This window comes from Marmota flaviventris, chromosome 10 (genome assembly GCF_047511675.1).
Source record: "Marmota flaviventris isolate mMarFla1 chromosome 10, mMarFla1.hap1, whole genome shotgun sequence".
Lineage (NCBI taxonomy): Eukaryota > Metazoa > Chordata > Mammalia > Rodentia > Sciuridae > Marmota > Marmota flaviventris.
In genome coordinates this window covers 75,055,340-75,076,052 of record NC_092507.1, presented here as the reverse complement: position 1 = coordinate 75,076,052, position 20,713 = coordinate 75,055,340, and the positions used below count along the sequence as shown (strand labels likewise).

Sequence of the window (20,713 nt, the reverse complement as noted above, 5' to 3'; positions counted from 1 at the left end):
GGAAAGATGAACAGTACCTGCAAAAATTGTTACATTTTAATTTATAAGGCTACTTTTACCAACTTAACATACAATAGCAAATTCCCAATTATGTCCTCACTTTTTATACAGGAAGAACATGGATCCTTTAATATTTCTAAAGTATTCCATTTATAAATTTTGAATAAGGTGACCTTAAAAAGACTAGTATTCTGTTTTACTCAGATTAGTATTCTGTTTATTCATATGCCTATCTTCTGAAAAGTCAGGTCCCAAATTAAATTAAACCCAAACAAGAGAAAAGTACATAGAATGCCACTGCTTGTTTTATAATATTAATACCTGCTGCTCTTTATTTTGAATACTTTGTTGCCTTATTTCCTTCCATCTTCCTATCATCAGTGGACAGCCAGTGGGCTTTCCATAAATACCCACTGAATGGTAGATGGTAATGATTTCACAAGAATACAATTCAAAATTTCCCCATTATCCCAGGTGAAGTAGAAAATTTGCTGTGAATTTGCATGGTTTTAGCCTTCCCCAGAACAAAAGTACCTTTAAGAAGGCCAACTTAAATTAGTTTTTGAGAGCTTGAATATATTAAAACATGCATATTTTAATCACTAGGATATTTCTAAATGAAAATAATACTTAAAACCAAAGTTACAAATTTCATTCTATTTAAACTTTAATTTGTGCATTTGTGGTAATTTATGACTGCAAAACACTTTTTTCTTAGAATGACATAAAGGCACAATTCATCTGAATGCATAGTGTACCATTCTAAAATATCTTAGTTTCCTTACAAAGTGCTTGAGCAGTCACATACACATACAGTAATAGCAAAATATATTTACACTCTTAAAAATTTTAAATCTAAAATATATATATATATTTAAAACTACAGAAAAAATTAGTGCTTTCTTCAGCTTAATTGTGTGAATATACCCTGCCCTCTAATTTTTTTTAGTGATTGACTTCAATTAAAAAAATTCTTCTGTACACTGTGTAGTTATAAAATGCTGTCAGTTTTTAATGCTATAAGCCCATTTTAGACATTGCTTTCTATGCATAGTTGAGAACCAGCAAAGGTGAGCAGACTGTACCTCAAAAGTATTTAGTGTTTTATTGTAATGTTGTATTAATACTGTTTAAATTAAAGCCAGACAATTATGTTTAGTTCCTAGTTAACTGGCATTTTAAAATAACTTTAAACAACATGGTTTTCCTTTTTTTACAAGATTTTTCCCAAAAGATTTTGGGTAATAATTTGGAAGGTAATAAGAATTATTCCTGGACAATTTTAACTGTTTTCAGAGTATAATAAAAACATGCCTACTAAGGCTGAAATACTTGTTTTAAGCTCAACTCTTCATAGTTCAGTACACTTTCATGTTTCTCACAAGATTTAAACTTGAACAATTCTTAAGAGATGAGCTCATTATGATTAAATGGCTAATTCAGTATGGTTAGTTAAAAACTTGCTATTCCTGAGGTATAATGACCCTAACATGCTAAGTACAGGATCAAAGATGTTGCTGTTGAACTAAGGAAAAACAATGAAGTAATGAGCTAGGAAGAAAAAAAAAATTAAAAACAAAATAAAAAAACCCCAAACTTCATGTAAGTTCAAAGTCATGATTTGCAAAAAGACATACCATAAGATATAAAAAGCCACAAACGGATCCTCTGAAGAGTTGTAAAAAGCATTTGATCAAATTATTTTTGAGACTTTTGAGGTACAGCTTTAGTGTTATAATAACTTTTTTATAAAATATAGACTGTTTTATCAAAAATATTTATACATTCTGTTACAATATATTGCTTTTGCCCTCAGTAACTGCCAATATAAAAATCTGGATTCAGTGGCCTAAAATGTACAAATGCACTTAATGTAAATGCTGGAGTCTGAGGTGTCTGCTTGGCCACTGTACAAAAGTGATGAAGTGGTGAAATTAAATAATAAGCCTACAACACAGAATACATTACAACTTGCACATATACATGTTCACAGCATGTATACAATGATAATCCCTAAGGTTTAACAAAGATATAGTTCCCTTCTACAGCAGACACAAGAACAAAGTTAGCTACGTCGATAAATGTAGAATGCGTTTCAAAAAAGGGGTAATCAGTTCACTGATTCTGGAAGAAGATATGACTGAACATAAACATAATGGATGTCTATTTGGGAATGCATGAAGGTAATACAGTATCTTGGTTCAGGGTGATTAAAAGTCTCCATTCTTAATATTTTAAGTAAATGCCGATGTTCCCATTTCTTTAGCATTGTTTAATAAAAAACTGTTTGGCAAGTAGCTCTGTTGGAAAGCTATGAGGTTCTGTTACATGGTTGGTAAAGATAAGGCAATAAAATTTTTTCTCATGATAAATATAGAAAATTTACAAAAGAAGCCATCAATTCATTCTGTTTTCAAAAATCAAGCCACCAAGGGTATACAAACTACCATTACAGTTTTTGTTATTATAATAATTTCTTTTTTTAAAAAATAAGAGCAGTTGCCTTAGTCAAACAGAATCATGCTTTATGTGAATGGTAATAGCATTCCAAGCCCTACTCTTTCCTTCTTGTAAAACAGTTAAGTGATCAATCTTCTTTCTACTTAAGGCAGACACAGGGCAAAGATAGTGACTATAAAAGAGTGGTTCTTTTTCTTTCTTTCTTTTTTTTTAAATAGATTATTGATCCAAAAGTATTCATCTGTGATGGATTTTCATGGCCAAGGTTCATTCAGCCTAAACTCCGTGAAACTGGTTCCAGTGCTCAGATTTGTTGAAAAACAGTGAGAGGCCACTTTTCAAGAAGGTATTAAAATAGCACTTTTAAACAAATCTTCATGTATTTTTTAAAAAAACTCAGAAGCTATTGGTGGCACAGAGAGCAAATGAAGGGTTGCTATTTTTAAGAGGTCTTCTTGTGAGTCAGTCTGCTTGGTTTCACAGTGTCTAGTAACTTAACACCAATCAGCAATGTAGTCAAAATCTCTGAACATTTCTTGCTCCTCTTCTGAAAGTATCCTTGGTTCTCGAGGCGGAGTCAGAATAGGTGCTTCTGAGGTAAATTCATCATCAAAATTACTAACATCCTCCCGTCCTCTGATAGTAGGTACAAATGGTGGCTTTACTTTTTTGTCCATCAGAGCAATCCAATCAATTAGCTGGATCACAAAATATAAAATGACCAATTTAGTTTCCTATTCCTAATTACTCTAGTTTCATAAACATTTTTGAACTTTCATACTTACCCGGAAAAACGGGTGCTTCTTTACATCCTCTGCGTCTTTCTCCCCAGCTCCAAGCCGACGCTCAGGATTTCTTCTTAACAGCTAACACAACATAAAATAAAAAATTAAAATACATTTATTGATAAGGATTCTCATAACTTTCAGAGATTTAGATAATTTTTATTTGTATTTGTCTAAACCATGCAACATCTACAAACTAAATAACACAACTTCTAAAAATCAACTGGGAAATTTCCTTCAACATAAAAAAACTTAAGCAGTTAAAAATACTCATACTCTTAATTTAATTCTTACCCTTCTCATTATGGAAATAGCTTCTGTAGATAAGAACCTTGGATACCTTACTTCATCATTTACAATACTGTCAAAAACCTCCTCTTCATCATCACCAGGAAAGGGAGACTATAAGAAATATTTTAAACTAAGTTAAAACGAGTTTCAAAATGATTTTAAAATTTTAAAATGATTTTACATAGTAAAATCTTATCTATTTAAAACATAATCAAGATTTAGATAGTGAAAAAGAAAACAAAACCAAAAGAGTACCAAAAAATAAATAAATACAAAAGGACTATGAGAATTCACAATGAGTATGTAATATAATCTATTACCTAGATTATATACCATATACTCTTTTTTCTTTTTTCCTTACGATACTGAAGATTTTATCTCAGGGACACTCTACTACTGAACTACATTCCCAGCCCCCACCTTTCTTTGAGACAGGGCCTAAGATACCTAATAGGCCTTGAACTTGTGATCCTCCTGTCTTAGATTCCTGAATACTTACAGGCACGCACCACCATGTCTGCCAACACAGGACTCTGTAAAAATTTGCTTATATCATAAAACACTATTTTTTCATTAATTTTATTCCATTCCATTTCACTCCATTCCACATCATTTCATTCATTTATTCATCTATCTGGCTAGTCATCATTTAAGAGTGTCACTGAACAATGAGGAATATTTAGGTAAGAAACAATCCTTAAGAAGTTCAATTTTTGGAAAGGCAGAAGAAAATGAGTACCATAAACATGGTTAACAATGTTATAATGGAGGAAAATATAGTCGTGGAAGTACATCAAATATGGATGTACTTAAATAAATGATGGTGAAACACAAGAATCAGTAGGTATAATGACTGCAGTAAGAAGCAACTGCCAACAAAATTAGACTGAACGGAATTTAAAAAAACACAAATTTCCAGGGATATTTAATGTTACAAACACAATATAACATTTTAATATACACAATATTAAAATTAATGCTCACTATGATCATAATGACCGTGAGTCATAAAAATGTAGTTACTTTTTATATATAGTACGACAATTTGATGAACAAAGGGAGAAATTCTCACATATCCTGAAAACTGAAAGATGAATTTCTGTCTCACAATTTCAAATGGTTTCATTACTAGTAATTTTTCAAAATAAGGAATGTCTAAATATCATTCAATACCTTAAAATCACTAAAATGAGTCAGGGTATCTAACCTTATTTTCTCACTGGTTATCAGGGAAATACTGGCTAACTTGTTTCATTAGGTTTAATTCGGTTGTTTGTGTCCTATAAGGTCAGAAGCTAAGAATAAAAAAGCTAAGCAGAAAGCAATATTAGTAGAAAGGGAGAAATTTTTAAACTGAGGAATTTGTGAAAATAAATTCAAAACTCAACACTCAAAGGCTGAGCTGTCAATCTTATTGCTCATAACTAAGAAAACTTCACACCTTTCAGTTACCAAAACCTTAGCTTATTCATTCATTCAACACACATAAATCAAATACCTACTACGTGGGATAAATCTAATTTATTTTAGTGATTGAAATAGCAAGTCAGGGGAAAACTATTTCACTGGGCTTCCCAATCAGAATTTTAAGAGGCAAAACAGAAGTTGATTTTTGTCTTCTGCTTCAACAATTTTATACTTGAAATTGTCACTCTACAAGTATATCAAAAGTAAAGAAACATCTACATACTTTTAAAATGTTAAAAGTATCTTGTTTCTGCCAAGAGATAAGCTAATAGGATTAATAATAGGCTAACAAGTTTAAGCACATATAAAAAAATTCAATAGTCTGTTCAGATATCAACATTTAGAGCATCTTGTGCTAGTGTCCAATGTTTCTTTAAACCTCTCTGGCATACCCACTCTCATTTGACATAGGGAAAAGAGGACCTGGTATATTTGGTTATTCTAGGAATTTTTCCAGTCCTCAAAACTAGCAGAGGTACACAAATACAAATTTTAAAATGCCTGATATATCCAATAAACTTTCAGTTATTTGTAATAACAGAAAATAGACATTAACTTTAGTCAAACCATACTTTTATCAGTTTACAAAAAGTTTCAAATTGGGGCTGGGGTTGTGGCTCAAGTGGTAGAGTGCCTGCCTAGCACATGTGGCACTGGGTTTGATCCTTAGCACCACATAAAAAATAAAGATATTGTATCCACCTAAAACTAAAAAATAAATAGTAAAAAAGTTTCACTAATGCTATAAAATCATAAAGCAGGCCAATGAGCTTTAAGCTTAGTTCTTTTCCCATCCATCCTCTGGGAGATACTAAAATGAAATGAAATTGTAATAACCAGCTGTGATAGAATATCAAGATCCATGCCTTCTAGATAATTAAGATGCCAATTAATTAGAAGCTTTATTAAAATCTATGAAATAGGAGACTTTCTTGTTCTCTGCTAAACCTTGCAGTGGCTTTAGAATTGGAAGCAGCAGAATGAAGAGGCTATTAATTCTATAGTATTCTGCAATAATCTCACATTTTCATATCACTAATAGAGTAAATTTTAAGCAAGCATGTAATTTTTGTTAAATTAAGTCTCATACTAATTTGTATACTACATTTTAAAAAGAAACCCACAAAAATGTTACTTTTTAAAAAAGGAATGGGAGAAAATGAAGTTCAAGTTTGCCACAGCTTATAGATGCAACTGTTAGAGGACTCTTACAACATTATTAGAAAATGGAGACTGTAGTAAATAAGGGTATCTTTTCATCCTACATACCATATAGTAACTTTTCTAAAAAGAGGTGAAAAAATTCAGATTTGGATCTTTAGTCCTAATTAACAAGAAGGCTGAATGGATTCAATACTCTGTCCTGAAGTAGCAAAGCAAAATGGTTTATAAACAGGTTCTACAGCCAAAGTGAGTTAAAAATTCCAGTTCCTCCACACAAGAGCTGTGTGACTTTTTTTTAACGTCTTTGTGTTTCCAATTATACATCTGGAAAAGGGCATAGACCACTTTGGAGCTTACTATAGGATGCTGTGACATTAAATGGACTAATTTATAAAACACATTGCATAGTTCCTAGCATGTGATAATTGTTATTTTAATTGTCCATTTCTTCCCCTTGCAGAAAATTCACTGCAATTTGTCATATCAAATGGAGCTTAGACAGTTGGACAAACTCATTTACTCGTTTGTTCAGTATAAATGCCAGTAAGTGATGAGCTCAGACCAAAACTATAAAAATTTCCAACATTCAATAATTTGTTCATTCATTACTCAGTTGCAAACCTATTCAGCCCTTGACTGTATGAGGAAGGTTGTTTAAAACTTAGAATCAATTCCATAAAATAAATTTTCTTGCATTTCCAGATCAAATCCCTCTATGGTAGTTTTCAATTACTTGTCAAAATATTTATTCTTTCCTACTAGGTAAGGTAGTGCAGGCCTATAATCCTAGCAACTCATGAGGCTGAGACAAGAGGACAACAAATTCAAGTTCAGCCTCCACAATTTAGCAAAGTTTTAAACAACTTAGGTGAGACTCTGTCTCAGAATAAACATAAACAAGTTCTAGGGATGGTGCGCAGTGGTAAAGAACTCCTGGGTTAAATCCCCAGTAAAGAGCTAACAAACAAAAAATATCTTACTCTTTTTAAAAATTTACCTCCATTTTATTATTCCTAATAATTTTATAACACAATAGACAATTATTACCTTTATTTACTTCATATAACTTAATTTCTTAAATGATAAATGTACAACTCAGGTATCCTCAGAAATTTATTTTAAATTAATCTACAGAAAACAGGGGGTAAAATGTTAATCTTTTCATCTGTGTTCCACATTTGGAGTGCTGGGATTGAATCTAGGGGTGCTTTACCATTGATGTACATCCCCAGTCTTTCTATTTTGTTTTTAATTTTGAGACAGGACTTAAGTTGCTGAGGGCTGACCTTGAATTTGCAATCCCTCAAAGTCACTGGAATTACAGGTGTACACCACTACACTCAGCTCTCCACAATTTTTGAAGGTAACACTTTTTTTTGACCAATGTATAGCTGACTTTCCTCCGTATGTAGAAAGTATATTCTTTCTACTAGTCTTCCTGCTATTTTATTCCCTATGAAATGATCAGTTGTACATGTTTGCCTTAAGATCATAAGCCATAACCATAGCACAATACCTAAATATAAGAAACTATTTTCAAATAGTTGGAAATACTGGCAATACATTCCACAGATTACATAAAAATAGAAAATATACTAGTGAAGTAGTATAGAAATATAGCTGATTATTAGCATCCTATAAATACTCATAAAACTTAAGTTCCACTTATATAGGAGCTATGTTAGCTGGTTTTATATGTGACATGATTTGTTCTCTCAATCATTTTTCCTCTCCTCTCAGGCCTGTTGCTTACCTCCCCAACGAGCATTTCATATATAAGTACACCAAGGCCCCACCAATCTACAGCCCTGGTATAGGATGTCTCTGTTAATACTTCTGGGGCAAGAAATTCAGGGGTGCCACAAAATGTGCTTGTTCTATCTCCATATCCCATTCCTGAAAAAGATAAATTTTATATTATTTGTTAGCAAGGGAAGAAAAAAAACCTAACATAAAAATTAGAAGATATACTTGTAGGGCAATTAAATTTGCTGTACATGGTGATCAAACTTAGACACTCAAAAGAGTTTTATTTAAAAAATGGTTAAAGATTGGTATAAAGGAAAATGTAATAGTACATGGGATTTCATGATAAAAATTAGTGAAGAAAAGTGGGTTAAGAAGAGATCTTGAGTGGGGCGCAGTGGTACATGCCTGTAATCCCAGTGGCTTGGGAGTTCTGAGGCAGGAGGACCACAAGTTCAAAGCCAGCCTCAGCAACTTATCAAGATCCTAAGTAACTCAGCAAGACCCTGTCTCTAAATAAAGTATAAAAACAGGCTAGGGATGTGGCTTAGTGGTTAAGTACCTCTGGGTTCAATTCCCAGTACCAAACAACACAAAAACAAGACAAGCAAGCAACCAACCAGATTTTTAAATACAAAAGTATTTAAGCCAATAGTATCGGTTTCACAGATACAATTAGAGAAAAAACTTACTGAATCCATAGTTAGGAGGTCTGTTAGTATATGATGGGCAACAAAGTGTATTCATTAATTGAATTAATTAATTGAACATTCACTGAATATAAGATGTGCCAAGTACTATGTTACATACTATGAAAATAAAGTTGAATAAGAAACAAGAAGCTGCTAGTGTACAGGGGAAGACGGACAATGTCAGCTACTATGCAATATATTAACTGTCAAGAATACCTATTTATAACATGTTGGGTAGCATGCCCCATACCCTAACAGCACTCCTAAGTAGAAAGGACTACATCCATGTTACTTGTTTGTTTATTGGTCCCAGGGATTGATCACAGGGGTGCTTAACCACTGAGCCACATTCCCAGTTCTTTCAATTTTTTATTTTGAGAGAGAGTCTTGTGCTAAGGTGCCGAGGCTGGCTTTGAACTTGTGATCTCCTGTCTCAGGATAGCTATATATCTCCAAGTATTTTTCTCTTTTTCTTTGGGGGGGGAGCGAGTAGGTGAGTACTGGGGACTGAACTCAGTGCCTGAGTTCAGTCCCCAGTCCTATTTTGTATTTTATTTAGAGACAAGGTCTCAGTGAGTTGCTTAGGGCCTCACTGTTGCTGAGGCTGGCTCTGAACTCATAATCCTCTTGCCTCCGCCTCCCAAGCTGCTGGAGTTAGAGGAGTGCTCTACCACACCCAGCTCGAAGTATTTTTTCTATTTAAAATGTTAATAGTTCTCAAAAGGTGCAGAGGTAATTAGGACTACGTATTTCACTCTGCAGAGTTCCAACAGAATGAACAGCTTAATGCTTAATATTTGCTTAAAGTCATGAGGTTACATGAGCAATTCACAATAAGAATTTTTAAATTAAAATAAATAATAAAAAATTTTAAAATTAAAAATACATTTTGTTTTTCAAAGAAACTTGGAAAATTACTAAAGTACAAAAGAGAGATAATCTATTAGAAAAGAAATTTTAAAACCCAATTACCTTCTTTGCAAAGACCAAAATCAGCAATTTTCACAAAGCCTTCTGTATCTAACAATAAGTTATCCAATTTCAAATCTCTGTTCAGGATGAAAATTAAAAAATGAAAAAAATAAGGAAAATCATTAGATATCATAGTAAAACAATTATTTCAATAGGAGTCCCATTTTTTTCTAAGATCAGGTTTTCAAGTTATAATTAGAGAGTTAAATACTATACCAAAAATGTGTATTTTTTTCTTTTTGTCAAGCTTTACTGCTTTATATAATATACTTTTTTTCCTTTTATGTAGAAATGGAAGAAAGTAAGGAATATTTTATCTTTTTTAAGTATATAAAATGTGAAAAGGGCTCAAGTGCTTTCTAACTCAGGCTTTATTAACTTTTTATTTGTGATAATTTGACTTAGTCCAAATTTGAAATACACCTTTATCCATCATAAGAAAGAATTAAGGCAACAGTATAAATAAGGTGGGCAGGTTTGGGGAAAAGTTCAACCTTCTAAGAGGATAATTCACAATATAGAGAAAGCTAATTTATTATACAAACTAAGCTAGTTAAAAATATTTTATCCTTTAAGTAAAATAGATCATGAGGAAGTCCTTACCCCTGAAAACACTGTTAGAATTTGAATAAACCAGTTTATCATCTTGTTTCTGACTGGCCTTCCCTTAATTTACTTGGGTGTAAGCAGTGTCTTTCTTTTCTATTTAAATAATTTTTATTCTTTTTTTCTTCAGGCTTACTTATATTTTCTCCTAGAATGAGTAATGTAATCCCTTGAATTTTGAGCAGGGTTTTTCAATCCAATAATATGTCTGGTGTATGGCCCACAGACTAGCTGGTGGGCTACCATCAATATTAATTACTGGTCTAAAATCTGATAAGAGATTGTGCCAGACATAAACTGGCTGTGTTACTAACACACTGTTTAGTTCAGATGACAGAAAATCTTTTTTTGTGGTGCTAAATATCAAACCCAGGGCCTTGCACTTGCTAGGCAGCATTCTACCACTTAACTCCACTCTAGCCCCTAAGACTTCTTTTAATGAAAAAAGCAGTGGCTTGTACCCTGGCACAACTAGTTATCTCACTGTGAATACATTTTGAGTAGTACTGGTCTACAGAGGTTTTCTGCAGTGGATCAGTCAAATGCAAAATGTTCACTAGGATGAATATTTTAAACTGTGCTATCACAGGCCAACTCATAATTTAACTATTTTAATTAGGAAATGGGCAGAGGAGCAGGAACCAAGAAGTTCATTGTGTAATTATTGTGTGGACAATATCTTTCAAAGTTGGGGTTTCATTAATATAGATACTCCTCAAAAGAAAAGGCATGGAGTCACCAGATTACTCAGCTATATTACTTTTCAGTATTTACCCTGAATAATTAAAGGGATATTACTACAGTGATACATGCACACCCATGTTTACAGCAGCACAATTCACAACAGCCAAACAATGGAAACAGTGTAGACGTCTAACAATGGATGAATGGATAAAGAAAATGTGGTATGTATACACTATGGAGTCTTATTAAGCCATAAAGAAAAAAAGAAACTATGACATTTGCAGGAAAATGGATGTAACTAGAGACTCGCATGTTAAGTGAAATAATAAGTCTAACACAGAAGGTTAAGGGTCCTTTGTTTTCTCTCATAATCAGAAGCTAGAAAGGAAAAAGGAAAACAAGGATGAGAAAAATCACCTAACGTTCCTAAAAATCAAAGGGAGACCAGTAGAGAAAATGGACCAAATGGCGAATGGCAGGGCAGGAGAGGGGAAATACTGGGGAGTGATACTGGGTGTGCATGAGATATGTAATGATAAATCCTATCATTATGTACAACTACAATGCACCAATAAAAAAAAATGAGGAAATAAAACAGGTTGGGATTCACTATTTTAGAACTCACTTACTGCATGAATAAAAAATTTAGAAGTCAATTAATATAAACTACCTTTATCGATCATCTTAAATGCTAATTCATACCAAAGTAAGCTATTAGAATAAAAACATTACTTACCTATAAACAATTTTGTGTTCATGTAAATACTGCAACCCAAGAACTACACATGCAGCATAAAATCTGTTCAAATAATTAAATAGAAAGTTTAATAAACTTCAATGGTTTTGAATTCCAGTTTATATTCTTATGCTTTCAAGCACAACTCTGTAGTTAATTCCACAAACATTTATCTAGTTCTTACTATGTATAACATATTGTACTAGATATTAGGAGTAAAATTTAAAACTAAGAAAAGTACAGTCTTCATAACAGAGTCCTTAACCTTGCCTGGTAGTCACTGAGGACCCCATATGGGACATGTGATCTGGTTCTATAGGAGGAACTACAATGTGTGGTGAGGACAGAGTACAAGGACCAGTTTTGTGGGGGAAATATATGGCATTTCCCCAAGTGGGAAAAAGGAATAGGGGTGTGAAAAAGCAGCCTTGGTGAAGGATCTTGAGTGTCATATTATGATTACTGAAGTTTGTTTTCTTAGTAATAGGGAATCAAACCATTTGAGTTAGGGTAGAATGATTCTATCTATGGTTAGGGAAATTTTTCTGATAGATGGCTTTTATAAACATGCAAATAAAAGATAAGAACATCCAATGTAATGACAAGAGCTTAAGATGGATTCGAGTGAAACTAAAAAAAAAAAAAAAACCAAATATGACAGGACATAGTATCTCATTAACTATAGGATGAAGGAGTGGGAAGAGTTAAAGATGACTCTCAAGGTTTTCATCTTGGTGGAATGAATAGATAAAGAAATACAGTAGTAGCCCAAGTTTTGTGGGGAAAATGAGTTTGGCTTTGGATATGTCAACTTTAGTGGGAATGGAGAGAATAATTAATTCATAAATTTAAAAATACAAATATATAGAAGAAACACTTAGGAAAACTAGTTCTTTTAAATTTTTTTTTAAATATTTTTTTTTTAGTTGTTGATAGATCTTTATATTTTATTTATTTATATGTGGTGCTGAGGATTGAACCCAGTGCCTTACACATTAGGCAAGTGCTCTAACACTGAGCTACAATCCCAGCCAGGAAAACTAGTTCTTAATACACAGGTAACAATTATGAATATTTTCTTCATAAAATACAAACTGTCCCCCCCAGTACAATATTTAATTCATCTATCTATCCATATCATCCCAACTCTACTGCCATACAAAGAAATAATTACTCTTGTCATTTTGGTGAATATTCTTCTTAGGAATACACTTAGTCACATGTAGATAATATAAGTATGTTGTATGTTATTTCTTTGAAAATGGCTCCATAATTTGGAGGGATTTTTAAAATACATTTAGAAATATATATTTCATTTGAGCTGGGGTTGTGGTTGTGGTAGAGCGTTTGCCTCACAGGGTTCAATTCAGCACCTCATATAAAAATAAATGAATAAAATAAAGGTCCATCAACAACTAAAAACTATATTAAAAAAAGAAAAAGAGATATATATTTGATTATACATTAGACCTTATATAATAACTTATCAGTTTAAAGGATTTATCTGAATTTTGTTAAAATAAACGTGATTTTAAAACATCTTAAGATAGACTTTTTTAGCACAGTTTTGGTAGCAAAACAATATTGTGATAATTACAATACTTCTGAGTTCTCTGTTTCTTTGTAAGCAGACTGCTCTAATTATTATCAACTTATGAAATAAATGGGTACTCTAACATATTTCACTGAATGCTTACTATAATAAGTATTTTGTTATTTTAATCTTCAAGTCAAGCTTTACAATAAAAAATTTAAAGAAGTAGAAAATGAAACTCAGACAAAAAACCTAATTTGTCTAAAATCATAGTGCTAAGAAACAGCAAAGCTAGGAATCAAACTATTCTGATTCCACAGCTTCTGTCATTAAAAATACAGGTTGCCTAGTATGTCCCAGAACTCTTTCAGTTGTTTCACTAGTAAACAAGACAGACATGGTTCCTGTTCCTTCCTTCTAGTGAGGGAAGTCAAACAGTAAACATGTTAAAAAAGAATTAGATGATTTCAAGTAGAACTAAAGTAATATGACAATAAAATAGAAAATAGGATAGAGTGACCTACTTCAAGGTTAGTGATATGGTGATTTTTAAGCTGTGTAGTCAGTAAAGGGCCTTCAAAGAAAAAACATCTGAGCTGGGACCTTAGTGATCAGAGAAACCTTACTTGATTTGGGAGTATTACAATGTAGCAGTTTATTCTTATATTTCACTCAGCCTAATAGTTTCATTTGTATTTGGTCTGTATTCTCCACAAAAATAAAAATTTTCTAAGGCAGAATTGTATTTTTATTTCTTTTAAAAACAAAAATAAATTCCGATGTCATAAATAAATAAAGGAAAAATAGAACAAATACCAATGGCAGTTGGCACAAAGCTAGGTGTGGTCTAAATGCTCTGCTTTAAATTTTAAAATATCCAGGGAATATTAGTTTTCTAATATTTCTAATACTTCCTGACTTTTGCTCTTTTTGGACTGCTTCAATACCTATCAGAACTAATCCCTATTTTCTCATTTGAAGCTTGAAGGCTACTTACTGTCTGTTCTACATACATCTAATGGTTGTGATGAGATTCAAATAAGGAGTTAAAGTGTAATACAAATGTCTGTTGCTATTTTATCAGAACACAGATGCAAGATAAAAATTCAAGAGTAAAACCAATAAAGGTACTATAGAAATCAAGTTTTATTATTTGGGTGTATTTCAGAGATAGAATTGATTTAAGTTTCTAATGGTTTTAATGTTGAAGAGCAGTAGGCCTGGGGAATAGCAGGTAAGGTAGAAGGAAAAATCTAGTGTTCAATTTGAAATACTAAATAAGATGCTTATTAGCCTTACAAATGGAAAAGAATACTATTAGAGTTGGAATGTTAAAAGAAGAAATCAGGGCTAGAGATATAAACTTGGTGAATATCAGCATGCAGAGTAGTTGCTGTTAAGAGTACTTTCCTTGGGGGCAATATATATACAAGTTGGGTATCCCTAACCTGAAAATCTTAAATCTGAAACACTTTGAATACCACATGATACTCCAAGTTTTGGATTTTAAAGAATTTCAGAGTGCTGGATTAGGTATACTTAACTAGATAATTTAACTATGCAAATATCTCAAAATCTGAAAAACTTCAAACTCTAACTCCTGGTCCAAGCATTTCAAATAAGTGATACTCAACCTATTTTGGTTTCTCTTTATACTCCTTCAGAGATATTATTAAGCACAAGCAAGCAAGTACTTAATATAGATACTTTTAAATTATCCTGTAAAAATGCAAATATAAATATTTTATACAAATATATGAGCAAGTACTTGATACAGATTCTTTTAAATTATCCCATAAAATGCAAATACAAATATTTTATATGAATATACAGTATTTTTTAAAACTTAATGTACTTTAAGTATAATTTGTCTTTAAAATCATGGTCCAGATTTTTTCCCTAGGGAGAAAATCTAATAGCAAAAAAGAAAACAAATTCATTTACTAAAATGAACCTAAACTGCATGTCTAAATTATCAAGTGTGATTTAGGAAATCATGACATTTTCAACATGGACAATACAATAAACAAATGCAAAAATTATCTGGCAAAAAGATAAGTAAAGAATTCGAATATTTCTTATAAGAATCTATTCAGAGAGCTTTCTTTCCAGCAAGAAACCAGTCATGGAAAAACTCAGACAAATGTCTAAAGCATACTCACACAGCTCTTGGTTCAGAAAAGACATCAGTATGAATGTGCATCATTAGGTCCCCACCGGCAGCATATTCCATTACAAAGCAAACATGCTCTTTGGTTTGGAAACATGCAAAAAGATTCACCAAAAAGGGATGCCTTACACTATTCACAGTTTCAAAAATTCTTTTTTCACACATCAGGCTGTAAGAGAAAACATTTGAAAATAAATAGTCTTAGAAATATTCTAGTTGGAAATAACAATTAAAAATATTACTAAGCCTTAAAATAAGCACATTTTTAACATCTTAACTTTAACATCATAAAATGTATATTTTGTTATATATGCTATGAAAGCTATTCTTCTAGATATACACATAACTTTTGTGAAAACTAAAATATGGTTAACATGATATGACTGTAGTGTTTACACTGATGGTATCAGAATAATATCCATATGGCTACTGATTCTATTTGTTTTTTAAGAGAAGAGAGAGAGAGAGAGAGGGAGAGAGGATTTTTTTTAAATATTTATTTTTCAGATTTCGGTGGACACAACATCTTCATTTTTATTTTATGTGGTGCTGAGGATCGAACCCAGCGCCCCGCGCATACCAGGCGAGTGCACTACCACTTGAGCCACATCCCCAGCCCATTGATTCTATTTTTTAAAAAGGCTCAATTAGGGGCTAATTATGAGAATTCATCAGGAATAGGTCAGAGAATTTAGTAAACTGAAACATATTTTTTAAAATTTTAGGTTTGTAACCAAGGCAATTTCAAAAGCAGTATTTATAATTCATAAGACATGTTATTCAAATTTTTATCACATAAAATAGAGTTGAAAGATATACATATGCTGCATAAAAAATTAAGCTAGAAGACCAAATGGAAAATAAATAAGCTACATGGAGAACTCTACAACACACTTCAAGGAAGTTTCATGAGAACAATGTAATTTTTCCATTATACTACAGAAAAATCTATAGCAATCAAACACTTACACTGTGAGTCTTTTTTTCTCTCTTTTTAAAAAATGGTACTGGGGATTGAACTTCAGGGCGCTCTACCACTGAAATATACCAAAGCTTCTTTATATAGAGATAGGGTCTTTTTTCTTTTTTTGGGCGGAGTGGTAATAGTGGTGGTGGTAGTGGTTGGTACCAGGGACTGAACTTGGGCACTCAATCACTGAGCCACATCCCCAGTCCTGTTTTGTATTTTATTTAGAGACAGGATCTCACTGAACTGCTTAGCACCTGCAGTTGCTGAGGCTGAGGCTCCTTACTTAGCCTCCCAAGTCACTGGGATTACAGGCATGATCACCATGCCAAGCTGAGACAGGGTCCTGTTAAGTTTCTGAAGCTGGCCTCTAACTTACTACCTCAGCTGGTATTATAGGCATGTGCCAATGTGCCCGGCCAAAGACAAGTTATTAAAAAGAACAATGGTGGGCTGGAGTTGTACCTCAATGGAAGAGCACTTGCCTAGCACATGTGGGGCACTTGGTTTGATGCTCAGCACCACATTAAAATAAATAAAGGTACTGTACCCATATATAACTAAATACATTTTAAAAAAAGAACAATGGTCAAAACTATTGATATAAAATAATAATTTTGCCAATAACAAAAAATTCTTCCTTCTTCTGAAATATTTGGTAAATCAATTTGATTTATAACTCAAAGTAGAAGAAAACTAGGTCTAAAGTTATTAAAGTAAAATTTAAATTTATTTTTGGTACCTGATCAAAATAAAGATCAAGATATATACTTTATTAGCAATTAGGTTATAAAAGTATGTTTCTAATATAATAAAATAGGTACTTTTTCTGTTTCTATTTGTGAAACTGGAACCAAAAACTGATATTCAGGTATGTTTTTTATAAGCTTTATTTTAATGCTTTTATTTTTAAATTAAAAAAAAAAAAGCCAAACTAAATTCCTGATTTTAGAAGGAAATATATAGTACCACTCTCCTCCTTTTTGAGTCTTTTAAGAAAGGATTAATTTTTTAACAAATGAACAACAACAACAACAAAAATGAATTATATCTCATTTAGGAGGTCTAGTATTCTTAATGTTATGGTAATATGGATTCTACTGGATCATGAAGAAAACATCTGATAATTGTTTTAGATACTGACACTAAATGCAGCTATTATGATAAAATGTTTAAACTCCATTTAATACTATCACATTCTAGATGAACTCCTAACCTTTGATTCCATGAATTCTATGTTTATATTTGTACATACTCAGAAAGCTACAGTGTTATTGTTTTTAAGTTTAAGGCTTATGTCTACATAACGTTTTTTTTTTTTTAATTTGGGAAAGTTTCTAAATGTTACTACCATGTAAGGCTAAATTCACTAAAAAAAAAAAAAAAAAAAAAAAAAAAAATTAAAGTTATAAGCTTTGATTTTTGTCATCACTTAAATTTACCGAAAAATGTCCTAAATCTGTGATGGGCAAGATCTAGAAGATCAATTCTAAACCATCAGCCTTATTAAGTCAACCTAAATTTTGAGTAAATGTTAAAAAAAAAAAAAAAAAAAAAATTCCAATGAAATTAGTAAGAGTTTTATCACATGACAAGCACAGGTTCTTCCCCCCGCCCCCCAGGGGTACTCAACCACTGAGCCACACATCCCCAGTCCTATTTTGTATTTTATTTAGAGACAGGGTCTCACTGAGTTGCTTAGGGCCTTGCAGTTGCTGAGGCTGATGTTGAACTTGTGATTCTCTTGCCTCAGCCTCCCTAGCCTCTGGGATTACAGGTGTGCACCACTGAGCCCAGCAAGCACAGGCTCTTCATTGTCTGTGTTTTTATATTTATGAGTAAATCATAATTAATTAGGAGTGATTTTATGGGTGACTCATCTAATTCACTAATTCTCAATTAGATGATCATTATGTTACACCTGTGCTGAACATGTAAGAGGTATAGAAGATTGAGAATCATTGATTGGATTATTGCTGAGAGTGATTTTAAAGCATTTAAAGGAATCCTCTGACAATGACTGACAATAGTGACAAGGACTAGATAGATGTCATAGGACAATCAAATAGAATTAGACACTGTAAAGACCCCAGTTGTCACAATACTTTTAATTTTAGGCATTTACATCACACACAAAAAAAGCTATTGTAGCTGGGCATGGTGGTGCATACCAGTAATCCCATGGACTCAGAAGTCTGAGGAAGGAGGATCATAAGACTGAGGCTAGCCTCAGCAACTCAGTGAGACCCTGTCTCAAAATAAAAAATAAAAAGGGCTGGGAGTATAGCTCAGTGGTTAAGCATTCCTGGGTTCAATCCCCAGTACCAAAACCAAAACCAAAACCAAACCTAAAAGCTATTTACACAAAAATCTTTAACCTGTCCCAACACTACTAAATTGTGTATTCTCCTTAAAGTCTATACAATAATCCAACCTTATTCAAAGCTTTAAACTTAATATCTTTCATCTCTCATAGAACACAAATTCAATTTCCTTTATAAAATACTACCTAAAATATGTTAAAAAAAATTAAAAAATAACCCCTTATCTAAATCCATCAGTATACCATGATGTCCTCCATCTTATGAGTTGCTGTTGTCTCTATTGCTTATTTTGAACTCAAACATATGGAGCCTCTTTAATTTACAAAACTTATCTGTACTTGTTTTCTGAAGTGACTAGTTTAATTCTATCCATTCTGGTGTACTTCCTTTGGAGTTCAACACATTATCAGATATGCTACAAACTTGAATACATATTTTAGTTAGTGGAAAACCACATCATTATTTATAATAAGGCTAAAATTTCAGGATTATGTTTTCCTACAATGACTTGGTTCAAAGTAGTAACAATATAGCAAAAATCTCCATAAACCACCAGGATTAAGTAGTATAGGTTGAGTACCCATTATCTGAAATACTTGGGAGTGGTGTTTCCATTTTGGAATATTTGAGTATTTGCAAATACCTAATGAAGTATCTTGGAGATGGGACCCATGTCTAACAAAAAATTTATTGTGTTTTTCCAATCATGGTGGGATATATTGATAAACCAGTAACTCAGGAGGCTGAGGAAGGAGGATTCCAAGTTTTTTAGCATGACCTTGTCTAAAAATAAAAAATAAAAAGAGCTAGAGTTGTGGCTTGGTAGTATAGCATCCTGACGTTCAATCCCCATTACAAGAAAAAAAAATTTATTTTTTTCATAAGAAAAAGGTATTTCTGTCTCTTGTGTGTTTATTTTGTGCAGCCCAGTTCCCCTGGAGTGACCCTGAGTGTTTTAGTCATGAGGAACACGACAGCAATTACTATTCTATTCTAGGAAAGAAAAACATTTGACTCTTCTGTTATTTTTCAAGTATAAACAGCATATCAAAGATTTGTTTTAATCATCTGCTTATACAATATAAAAACACAGATCTAAAGATGTAATATGGTACTCAATATTTTATAGTCAGCAAAATCATGAGTACTCCTCCTAAGTATCAAGAAAGTATTTATTTGGATGTAACTGAGGAGAATGAGAGAGTAAAAAAATAAACAGGTAAACTTAAAAAGAAAAGATGATTTTTTTCATAAAGAAAACATTGCAAGTGTTTAAGACCTGTCCTAATTCTAAGAACTACTTATATGATGGGAAAAACATTAAAAGTAGCAATTAAATTCAGTAAGGCAAATGTTATAAAAATTACATATTTTTTAAATATATGGGGGCTGGCTGAGGCTCAAAAATGTTCAGTGAAATCCTCTGGAGTCAAATCATTACTAAGGAAAAACAATCAGGACTAGAAAAGACATCCTTGTTAACTCATAGATCAGGGTTCTTTTCATTATATAGGACTCTTTTCCATTAAAATCATTAGATGCTCTCTACTAGTGACAGAAAAAATGTTAGTAAATGTCAAATGAAAGCCTCTGTGATAAATGTCATTTTTACACAATAATATTCCATATTCAATTAAGAGAATCATTTAAAGTATATTCTTTAACCTAATTATAATTTTTATCCTCAAAGTCCTTGCATTTTAAGAAATGTATAAAAAGATATATCTGGGCTAGGATTGGAATTCAGTGGTAGAGTGATTGTCTAGTACATGTGAGGCACTGGGTTGGATCCTCAGTACCACATATAAATAAATAAAATAAAGGTCTTGTGTCCATTTACAACTATAAAATATAAAAAAATATATCCACAATAGTTTACATTTATTAAACTCTTTTTAAAAAATTTCATATAAATACTTTAACATCTCCATTTACAAAACCCTTAACATAATTAGTTTAAACGTTTCACTATCTTTCCTTGGTATCCACTTATCAGTTGTCATAAGAAGGGAAAAAAAGGAATTGGCTAGAAATGTACCTTATGCCAAACATAAATACACTAATTTCTTCACATATTATGACAAAATTAGAAAGTTTTCCTATTTCATCCATTCT

General features: G+C 32.2%; 1 protein-coding gene across 2 annotated transcripts in view; it reads right to left on the bottom strand.

Moving 5' to 3' along the window:
* Nucleotides 1-642: 642 nt before the first annotated feature.
* The window catches only part of Pkn2 (protein kinase N2), a 125,842-nt gene continuing 105,771 nt past the window's right edge, over nucleotides 643-20,713 (bottom strand). Inside the window, exons 16-22 of one of the 2 annotated variants that reach the window (XM_027935144.2) lie at nucleotides 15,300-15,476; nucleotides 11,604-11,666; nucleotides 9,578-9,654; nucleotides 7,921-8,063; nucleotides 3,540-3,647; nucleotides 3,246-3,326; nucleotides 643-3,158 (exon numbers count right to left, since the gene is read on the bottom strand). In XM_027935144.2, the coding sequence (XP_027790945.1) occupies nucleotides 2,955-3,158; nucleotides 3,246-3,326; nucleotides 3,540-3,647; nucleotides 7,921-8,063; nucleotides 9,578-9,654; nucleotides 11,604-11,666; nucleotides 15,300-15,476 (853 nt within the window). In that variant the 3' untranslated portion in view covers nucleotides 643-2,954. Of the gene's footprint in view, nucleotides 3,159-3,245; nucleotides 3,327-3,539; nucleotides 3,648-7,920; nucleotides 8,064-9,577; nucleotides 9,655-11,603; nucleotides 11,667-15,299; nucleotides 15,477-20,713 lie in introns of those variants that run through there. The other variant, XM_071618013.1, reaches the window with a different exon arrangement.